The sequence below is a fragment of the Amblyomma americanum genome, chromosome 2 (genome assembly GCF_052857255.1).
Source record: "Amblyomma americanum isolate KBUSLIRL-KWMA chromosome 2, ASM5285725v1, whole genome shotgun sequence".
Taxonomy (NCBI): domain Eukaryota; kingdom Metazoa; phylum Arthropoda; class Arachnida; order Ixodida; family Ixodidae; genus Amblyomma; species Amblyomma americanum.
Window position 1 is genome coordinate 41,370,848 of NC_135498.1, and position 11,226 is coordinate 41,382,073.

General features: G+C 46.3%; 1 protein-coding gene across 1 annotated transcript; it reads right to left on the reverse strand.

Annotated features, from left to right (window-relative positions):
- Positions 1-616: 616 nt before the first annotated feature.
- LOC144119645 (neprilysin-1-like) lies at positions 617-8,304 on the reverse strand. Its single transcript, XM_077652212.1, has 6 exons — positions 8,180-8,304; positions 7,635-7,759; positions 7,235-7,306; positions 6,647-6,808; positions 943-1,029; positions 617-633 (listed from the first exon to the last, which is right to left on the reverse strand). The coding sequence occupies exons 1-6, from the start codon at positions 8,224-8,226 to the stop codon at positions 617-619; spliced, it is 510 nt and encodes a 169-aa protein (XP_077508338.1). The 5' UTR covers positions 8,227-8,304.
- Between the last annotated feature and the right edge of the window lie 2,922 nt (positions 8,305-11,226).

The following is an 11,226-nucleotide window of genomic DNA, read 5'->3' on the forward strand; positions in this document are numbered from 1 at the left end:
TTAACTGCTTGCCACGTCCCGGGTGGCAGGGAGGGCGCGCTGCCTATCCAGTGTGCGGAACGCAATGAAAGCAGGCTTTTGCAGTTGGACACCAAAGCCACGTACATGAAAGCGAGATTGAGGTCTCCACTGACCAACGGAGCCGGTTGTGCGCCTTTCCTTTCGTGAAAATGAACGGAGTTTGCAAAGTTGTCAATGAACTCTATGAACTCTATGAACGCCGTCGGCTCACTTATTTTGTTTGGTTTTTGAGGAAAGGAAATGGCACAGTAACCGTCTCACATCTCTCGGTGGACACCCGAACCGCGCCGTAAAGGAAGGGATAAAGGAGGGGGGAGTAGAAAGAAAAAACTGAAAACTGAAAGTTGGATTGTGAGGAAAGCGCGGCACTGCGCAGCGGCGGAACACCTGTGGCTCGGTGCTACTAGTGGCGCATGCGCAGTAGTGACTAGGGAGCGAGAGAAAAGAGAGAAATATCCGCGGAGAGGCGCGAGTCGTGACGTCTGCCTGCTGGGAGTACTGCCACGGTGAAATCACAAGTACACGGTCAGTAAAGCTTTTGCTTTAATACAAATGACGCCACTAGGGGCACATAAGCACTATACCAATGATGTCACTAAGGGCGCATAGGCACTGTACCAGTGACGTCACAAAGGGCACAATAGAAATTAGTGCACTGATCTCTCTTCATAAAAACACGGTACAATCACATACGACCAGGTATGCATGGAGGTCAAACTATAGGCGGTCATTAATTCGAGGACGCGAGCATATATGCTCACGTCAATTTAGGATATATCCTGAAATATCGTCCCGTTAAAACCATGCCCTGGCTAGCATGTCAGTTTAGAGTATATCTTAAATTAACGTGGAAGCCAGGGGACGGTTTTTCACAGGTTCGAACAATACTTTTTTTTGAGAGAGAGGGGGGTGTTGACGTACCTATGTTGATGCATCCTTGGTAGAGAGCAGCTGCCTTCTGGGCTGCCGTCTGATCCCGATACGATATCACGGTGTTGTTCAGGATTTCTGCAGCAATTAATCGAGTAAGCAAAAAAAATTCTGCGCCAACACTGTGTCAGTGTTCGACTTTTAAGAGCGTTAGCTACGGGAGCTTCAAGTGAGTAACGTGCTCAGCAAACGTGAAGAAGACCAAATCCAAACATCCGCGGATGTTTCCTTTCCGGAAACACCCATCCTAAGACACAAGCAGTGCCATCTACCTCACGAATTTTGCACTACTATTGTGATTTACAGCCACCTTCGCTATATGCGGTATATTTCCTTGTTATATGAGTTATCAAATTTAATGATAAGTTAATAATAAGGTCATCTGTGCGAATCCCACACACATTTTTGGCTTCATCTCGATTAGCAGTTTTATCCTCCGGAACATAAGTTATTTGACACCACTTCCAACATTCTGCGTCAAACGGATGGCCCCTAAATGTTATGCAAACGGTGGTCTCGTTAGGGCTCCCACTTCGATGGCTGCTATACCGGCACATATATAACGAATCGAAAGTATATGTATCAATTGAGGCACTACGCGCCCACTGCTGCTATGCCATATAGTGTGGTCACGTGGTAACTGTTTTGGTCAATTCGACCTTCCATGCAGACAGACGCGCCCTTGACAAACAAAGTAAGCTGTAAGAGCTAACACACCCAAAATCACGGAGAGCTCTTGTCTACCTCGATCAGGTGAAAACACCCCCCCCCCCCCCCCCCTTTTAGAAGCGTTCTTGCACTGAAAGAACACATCACTTTTGTGGTTACGGAAACCAAGTACGCATAAGCAACGGAGGGTATTCACATAGAGCCGTCTGCTCTGCACTATGCTGGATCATGCTTTCTTAGCCAGCGCACAAAGGGGGAATGGACGAGCAAGGCGTACTTGCTAAGGTAGTTGTAAAATATAACCGATTCTAAGCACCATTTCATAACTGACGCTTCACACAAAGAGCCGCAGCTAATTGTTAAATACTTAAACACAGTTAATGGACAGTAAACAAAAAAAGTATTATGCCACTATTTTAAGAATCTTATACTTGTTAGCCCGTTCGAGCGCCAATTCTCGCACAAATACGAGACGCATTTAATGTGTGGGAAAAATGAAAATTAGAGGAAAGGAAATTGAGCAGTAATTTCCTCACATTAGGGTGGACACCCGATAATATCTCTGCTTGAAAAAAAAAAATGTTTTTAGGGAAAGGAAATGGCGCAGTATCTGTCTCACATCTCGACCGACCTCTGAACCACGCCGTAAGGAAAGAGATAAGGCATTGAGAGATTATAAGGGAAGAAATAAATGTACTGGAGGGCTCCAGAATAACTTTGACCACATGGAAATCTTTAACGTGCACTGACATCGCACAGCACACGGGCGCATTTGCGTTTCGCCCAGTGTCGTAGGCATTACCGAAAAAAAGTAATTACGTTACTAGTTACCGTAAAGAAAGGAGCGCGTTACCGCCCCATACGTTACCTACAAAAAAAAGTGGTAGCGCGTTACCGTTACCGTTACCGAAAAAAAAGTAGCTCACGTTACTTTGCCGTCACTTCATGGGCCTTAATTTTAATTAGTATTTGCCGTGAGAACTTAGGAATTTTATAAAGCTCAAATTTCACATAAAACTTTTAGTCCAAACAAGATTTTACGCGAAATCCTGATTTAACGAGAATACTTTTAACAAATGTGCTGGAGCCTAGCAATGTTATAGTAAGTTGCCTGTAGAGTTACATTTGATCGCTTCTAACTCCGTGGCACATGGTGAAGCCATTTTCTGAATGTCACACTAAACACAAAATGACATTCCATCATCAATTCTAACTTCACAAAGAAAACATCGCTGAACTCAACAAATTTAAGGTAATTCTGAAAAAATGTGATGCTCCAAAATGCTCCACATGCTTCCACTCTACGCGACGTGGTGGCTCAGTGGTCTGGGCGCTCGGCTACTAATCCGGAGTACCCGGGTTCGAACCCGACCGCGGCGGCTGCGTTTTTATGGAGGAAAAACGCTAAGGCGCCAGTGTGCTGTGCGATGTCAGCGCACGTTAAAGATCCCCAGGTGGTCGAAATTATTCCGGAGCCCTCCACTACGGCATCTCTTCTTCCTTTCTTCTTTCACTCCCTCCTTTATTCCTTCCCTTACGGCGCGGTTCAGGTGTCCAACGATATATGAAACAGATACTGCGCCGTTTCCTTTCCCCCCAGAAAACCAATTATTATATAAGCCCCGGCACCATTATTCCTTTCCAAATACCCCTCAGTACTTCATATTTGTTGTACTCCGTAATGCCCTCTGTTTAATTATTCCGGCATCTCTTCGTCCTTTTGCTATACGAGACTGTTCGTGCTTTTCCGTGTGCCTTCCCTTAATCTAAGTCATTGTGGTTTTAAATAAACATTTTCATCATCATCGTGTACATCTGCCTTTCGTTTACTCAATCCCCGAGACATTTGTATTCGGCCACTCCGGGTATTTCATGGCCTTGTATTGTAAGCACCTGATTAGTTGTATCGTTGAAAATCATCACGCCAGACTTAGTTGCGCTAAAACTGAAACCTAGAGTGTCTCCGTCTATGGACGGACGGGCGGACGGACGGATGGATGGATGGATGGATGGATGGATGGATGGATGGATGGATGGATGGATGGATGGATGGATGGATGGATGGATGGATGGATGGATGGATGGGTGGGTGGGTGGATGAATGGATGAATGGATGAATGGATGAATGGATGGATGGACGGACGGACGGACGGACGGACGGACGGATGGATGGATGGATGGATAAGGCTGAACCCTTTAAATTGTGAAATTTTACTCTTGTCTTGATTTTAGCCGCCAATCAGATAACCTTCGCTTGGTTACCTCTACCCGCTTAAAATCTACTTTCCCTTCACTGTCCATAAACCTCAATGCCTTGGATAAATCCAACCTGCTGCTTTCCACTGTAGTGTTAAACCCTTTACAGAAATGTCTCAAGTGTTCAGCCGTTTCCTCCTCCTCTCCGCACGCAACGCACAACGTGTCTATCTCGTGGTACCTGTTTCTATATGTCTTAGTCCGCAAAACTCCCGTCCTGGCCTCAAACAACAAAGAGCTTCCCCTACAATTATCATAGATGTTTTCTTTGGCAATTTCTTGCTTAAAGATCCTGTATGTTCCCAGTGCCGATTTCGTCAGCATCCCTGTTTTCCACAGAGCTCCCCCTGTTTCTTCAACCTTTTTCTTAACAGATAATTGCTGATTGCCCCCCCCCCCCCCCCCTTACTGCTGTCCAGATATTTGCTTGTAAATTTTCTTGTTCGCGTTATTTCGTGTCAACATTCCTTATGTACAGGTATCTAAAAACTTTCCTAGCCCACTGCTTACCCCCCAATTTTTTTATAAATCGCTCCTGAAATCCTATCTTTCTGCTAGCTGCTCTGCTCTCGAACGACACGCATCCCATATAACCCTGTACCCCTTAATTTGGTGTATTGCCAGGTGCTCCCACAGCTAGCCTCGCTACACCGCGTTGTTTGATTTCTAACCTTGCTTGAACATCTGGTCTCATGCACAGGACCGCATTGCCGAAAGTCAGGCTAGGAACCGTCACCCCTTTCCAGATCCCTCTTACCACTTCATACCTATTGTAATTCCACAGTGCCCTATTTTTCATGACAGCTGCATTCCTACTAGCTTTATTCATTACATATTTTTCATGCTTTGTCAGATACTCAGCATCTTATCCACACCACAAGATACTTGTACTCATCCACTAGTTCTAGCGTGAACTCCTGTATTCTATGCTCGCTGCCCTCATCATGAAATATCATGACTGCAGATTTTTCCTTACTAAACTTGAAACCTAATCTATCTCCCTCTGTAGCACAAATCTCTATCAACTGAACGGCGTTAGTGGCGCCATCTGTTGTTTGCATAGAAAAGCGCCACGACGCGAAGGGCGCCGAGGCCAGCATTACAAGCTGCGCAGGTCCTCTGATGGCGCCACTGCCGCCCTTCGCGGCAATCCGCCGCTGGCGGCTTTCAGTTCGTCGATTACGGGGCAGATTATTGCAGAGTTGCATCATTCGCGGCTGAATCAAATAAGCATCGTTGTAAAACTTGCTACGAGACAAAAGTTAACGCGATACGCAAGCTCTATGCTCAGTTTTACCGCAAATGAGCCAACAGTTGAGGCCAGACAACTTTTTGAAGTCTTCACGATAAAGATGCACAAAACTGTAAGCGGAACGCCAGCATAAGGGCTAAACAGGCCGCCGTGCCCGTCCGACGACTGCGAGCGCGGTCACGTGATTGTGGTCACATTTTGCTGACCTGAGATTTCCGGCCACCATCTTTAAATCTCGAACGGAAAAGAAACGTTAGAATGCGAGTAGTTTAAGAGCTAACCCTCTTAAAATAAGTGCGTCATGTAAACGACAACAGATGCTGCATGCTACACACAGCTGCTCTGAACTCGACCATTCCGTAATTTTTAAGTGGGTACTGTCCGCAAACGATTTTAGTTTCGGTCGATAAATTCGCTCGATTTGAGTCATTAACTTAAGCCTATGATCGTGCCTTGCTATGCCCGGCGTTGCGTTAACCTGCAAGACGGCAGATCTACATACTTTTCAGAATTGACTTCGATCGGCACGAATGACATGGCACGCAGAAATGCAAAAATCTGCCGCGTTGGGAGCCCCGCGTTATCGAGACGTCCGGAGTCTGGCACTGGATCCGTCACGCTTCGCATATACTATCTGCTAGCTTCCTCGCTTCTACTTATGAAACATTTAGCAAGAAGAGGCAGTTGTGGAGTGCAATATGTTACTCAAAAGTAGAAATGTGGCTTCTAGAAATTGGTGACAATGTCTCGCCTGGGCCACTTAGTAAAGCAATTGACGCAACCCCAAACAAATTGTAAATTGTGAAGTGCGAAATTCTGAACTTTTATATTTAACCTTCAACAAAACACAAAAACGCCTGTGTGCTGTGCGATGTAAGTGCGCTTTACAGAACCCCAGGTAAAAGAACAAGCAGTGATTAAAAGCAAATTGTGGTTTCAAAAACACACGCACACACACGCGATTATGCCTTTTGTAATATACAGAGTGATTTTTCAAAACCGTTACAGACATTTAATGCGAAAGCATTATGTCTCCCATTAGCACAAAAGCCAGCGTCTGTACCGTCGTCGTCCATGGCATGAAATTCGGATGACGTCAGAACACCGGTTCATTAGGTCGCAACATATGTAAGCGAACATGCGAAGTCATTAATGACGAAACGTAACGTATGATTGTCATGACTCAGTCATTCTGGAACGCAGCATGACTCGGCATGACTCAGAGAGATATCCTTCTTTCCATATTTAGGGGAGAGGAGGAAGAGGGAAGAGAGACAGGGTGGGCGCGCGTGGCTGGATGGGGTTGACTTGAATGCCTAAACCAAAGACAAAACAGCTTTCGCTGAACAGTGCACTAAGCCTGTGAGCTTAGCCCTGCGAATGTTTTGGTCACTGCTGTCGCATCTACGCCGCACAACGAGCATCTACAATGGAACATTCCCTCTAGAGGTCATGCGTGCAATAATAGGCAGGAGGAGGACTGCGCATGCAATACACTATACTGTCGCGAGGCCTCACCGGAGACCTGGTCCTCGACGGCCCGGCGCGTGTCCCTCGCGACGCTCTTGAAGACCTCGTCCGGCGCCACCTTGGCCATGCGCGTCCAGCCACCGCACACGTGCTCGTAGAAGTCTTCGCACGCCTCCTGGAAGTCCAGCTTGGAGGAGCGCATCAACAGCGCTGCCAACGAGGATGGTTTAATTAGCGGTTAATTAATAAACATTGAGTTCATCTCTTCCGCTTAAAGTGCGCTTAAAAGGCGCATTCAAGATGCTTGAAGTGGTCAGTCCGGTAATGCAATGTTCGAAATTGGAGACACACTTTCGGAAACGCGTATGAAAGTAAATCTCATCCTTTTGGCGGGAAGTTTAAGGCTATAAGCCGGCAGATGTACTACCCGCCTTGCCACCCTAATTCTTCCTACCGCGGGTCGGGTCGCTTTAGAGATCTGCCGAAGGAGTGGGGGGTCCAACCGTACGATACCAAAGGACTCAACTGTGGGTATTTTGCTTGCAGCATGCTGAGGCTCCGCTGGTATGCTGCAAGTGCTCGAAAACATGGGTTCGTGCATGAGTGTACAGTCAATGGCAAGATCAATTCGCTTACCATACGCCTTGCATTCCTCGCTCTCACAGGACAGAGAGGTGTTCGTATCTGAGATGGTTATCGTCCTGTTACCTGAAAGAAAACAGAGAGTGGAAGATGTTTACAAAATCAGTTTTGTAACAGACACACAGAACTGTGAAAAACTCTCCTCAGAGCTTCTGCAGTGACAGTGCACTAAGATTCCAAGGGGAAAAAAGAAAACAGAATCAGCAGTGCTATTAAACAAGTGCTTGCTGCTGCACTATCAGAAGCGCAGTTCCTACTTAAAGTGCATATTCTATTGGAATGGTGACAGTATTTGCATGCCGTGCAAGACCTAAAATGCGAAACTTTTTTCGCCCTCGTCAATGAGCGAAAACGGAGCCGGAGAGTGGAGCGATGCGAAGTGAACAGCACTCACAGACTTCCTGGACGCTGAAGCACTTGAGCAAGATGAAGCCCATGACGATCAGCGTGACCACGATCAGCACAGCGACGATGGTGACGCACGTGTTGAGGAAGTTGTCGGCCTTCGAAGGCGGAGGTCTGTACGCACGCGAGCGGTGGGGCTCGTTTGGTGGTGCACTGAAGGAAGGACTCCGATACTGGGTTTCACATGAGGCCGGTTTCATAGAGGGCTTTCACATGAGGCTGACATATCGATCCAAGTTAAATGCAGGGTGTCGCTTGTTCTGTAGCTGTAAATCCCCGATCCCACCAATCCCTATACATTGCTAGCTTGCTGCCTACATGTCTCGGCATTTTACTGTGCAGTATTCTTAGGACCAAAGAACTTTCTAAGCTATTCCAGACCTAGCTCTCGTAAGACTCTGAACTTGGCAGGAGGCAGCGAATACTGACTGAATTACCAGTCTTATGATATGCACGGAATACTCAGTGCTAGAAGCGCTTCTAGCCGCACAACTGAGCTGTTTCTACATAAAAACTTGAAGAAGGTTCACTCACACGACTTCTATTTGCCGACCTGGGGCCTCCGGTGGTGCAGGAGGCATTGTTGGTCGGCTGGGAAGATTGAACGCAGCAAATACTAAGCATCCACAATGGGCAATATGAGTGAAGAACAGGCACGCTTTTCAGACCAATGACTGGCTCGACTAAATAGGCGAGAAGCGAGTGCTCCGTTAAAGAACTGCAGCCCCTCCCCCTTCCCCTCTTCTTTCAAACGCAAACGAAGTGATTCGCTCACGGCCATGAAAAGCCATATTTGAGGACAGCTAATAGCGCAGAAAATACCGTGTAAACGTATGATCAAGACCAAAGTCGAATAATGTCTCTCCAAGTCTTTCCCAAGCCTTGCGAGCCGGTGAACAACATGGCGTCACCGCCACCTAAGGCCTTTCGAGTGTCTCCGCCTAGCTTCATAAAGACGCCCTACGCCAACCCTTCACGGTCCATAAAGGCTTACCTTGAAGGGAGTAGGTATGCAGACGAGCTCTTCGAGTCCAGCGAGGGCGAGGCTGGCTGGCGTTCCTGAGGGCGGCTGAGGCGTACGTCCGAGATCGCTGCAGCGTTGCCGAAGAACAGTCCCGACGCTCGTGTTGCTCGCGACTCGTGCGGAAAGCGTGGCGCTTCTTCTTCTTTACCTCAGTAAACGTGGCACATAGAATCTCACCGACTGCCTTGCTAAGTGTTCCAAACTTTTCTATCAATTATTCCATTTTGACTTAATCATTATTATTTAATCCCTCTCATTATTATTATTCTTATAATTTTGAAATCAAAACTCTCATCCCTTTTCTGTTCAAGAGGAAGAATTCACCGGTGTTGCGCTACCACGTGCTTTTCCTTTTTGTTAACTGCGTTCAGGTGAATAGCCACCCGATTCTTGGCCGATCCCCCAGTGTGGGTATGTGCCATCTTTTGATAGGCTAACAACAACAACATACCCACGCGGGGGGATTGGCCAAGGTGTAGTGGCATAAAACATAAAAAAAGAAATTTCCATAGGAGATTACGGCAAAATTTTAGCACCAAGCGTGAATTTATAAAAAAATGTATCAATAAAAACGACAGAAGAATATTTAAAGTTAAATAACAGACAGAATTTTGGTGAAAAAGAAGAGCTCGAAGAATATTAAAAGAATTAGCAAATCAACCTACCAGTTGCAGTTATGTAATCATGGAGAATCCCACAAATTGAACCCAATGCAAATCTTTTGGCGCTCGCACCAAACGATAGTAACACTGGCAGAGATAACGGGAACACTAACCTGGAGAGAGGGACCTCCAGGTAAATCTTTCTCTGAAGTGCGAACTTTGGACAGTAGAGGAGAAAATGGTCTACTTCTTCTTCTTCTTCTTCACCCCAGGTATATGGCACATACCCACGCGGGGGGATTGGCCAAGGTGTAGTTGAATAAACAAAGTTTCCATGGAAGATGATGACAAAAATGTAGCACCAATCGTGAATTTTGAAAAATGAATGAATAAAAACAAGAGAACAATATTAACAGTTAAATAACAGATAGCATTTTGGTGAAAAAAGAAGAACTCGTAGAACTTTAAAAGAATTAGCACATCAACCTACCAGATGCAATTATGTAATCGTGGAGAAACCCACAAATAGAACCCAATGCAAATCCCTTGGCGTTCGCACCAAACGATAATAATACTGGCAAAGATAAAGGAAGCCCTAAGCTGGAGAGAGGGACCTCCAGGTAAATATTTCTCTGAAGTGCGAACTTTGGGCAGTAGAGGAGAAAATGGTCTAAAGATTCAACTTTCCCACATGCGTCACATAGGTTCGTCGGTGTCAACCCACACCTGCATAGATATAAATTCAAACTTGGAATCCTGCTCCGCAACCGCGTCATTGTTACCTCACACAGCCTGGATTTACACGAACGGACGTTCCAATTATATGCTAAGTGCTGATAGTCAGTGGTATACAATGGTCAATGGTCAATGGTCTACAGATTCGCTTCTTCTTTCGCTTCTTTTTCTTTAGGAGCTTCGAAGTGTGCGTGCGAGGGTGACCTGTTACTGCGAATTTGGGTGACGTGCACCGGTGAAGTTCAGCGCATCTCTTTTCCAAAACAATCTCAGTTTTGGTTGCCCCCAGTGGGTGTAACGATAGCTTTGGTGCATCGCAAATAAGGGTTGAAGAAGTGCCGCTTTGTGTTAGCCGATACTCGCAGTAACTTTTAGCAGAGCAGCCAGGTTTTGTCAAACGCATATGACGAAAGCGTTACAATCACCAAGACTCAAACCAGAGTAATGAGACCCTGGACATGGAGCCCCTCACAACACATCTACTCTAACGTGATTAAGAAGTTTGCGGGGTTAGGGTGGCCGCAGCTGGAACAGGACACGGTTAAATGGCGAGATATGGGAGAGGCCTTTGTCCTGCAGTGGGTGTAGTCAGGCTGATGATGATAATGATATTTATCTTTAACAGCTATCATGGTACACATTCTCCCACTGAACTTTTACGCTCCGCAGGCCTCCACACGCTGTACAACCGTGCTAAGTTACACCGCCTCAGACTTTTGTACTTACTGTTTAACTCATTAATGATGTTCTCTACAAACTTTGTTCATTGTTCATGTCATCCATTCCAGAGAAGCTCGACACAAAAATGTACTCACTATTGAGTGAGTGAACGACTTTATTGTCCAACAGAAGACGACCTCATCCTACCCTCCGGCTCCCCCTCGCAGTCAAGAGATGAGGGCCAGGAGGGATTGGGGTGGACAGGGTCGCCGCGTCAGATGCTAGCCTGGATTTCTTGAATTCCGGCGGCCTTTTCAGTTAGTCGCTCGGCGAGGAGCTGGTGCTCAGGGTCCGGGCTACGCAGCAACGTCTCGTCTCTAATATCTTTTGAGGAATTTTTTTGTTCCAACAAGACCTTCCGATGTTCATTCCTTTTACATAAGTAGTCCGAAATAAAACCTTTACAGGGTTTCCGGAGACCTCCTCTACGGCACCTATTTCTCTCTTTCTTCTTTCCCTTCTTTATCCCTTCCCTTATGGCGCCGTTCGGGTGTCCACCG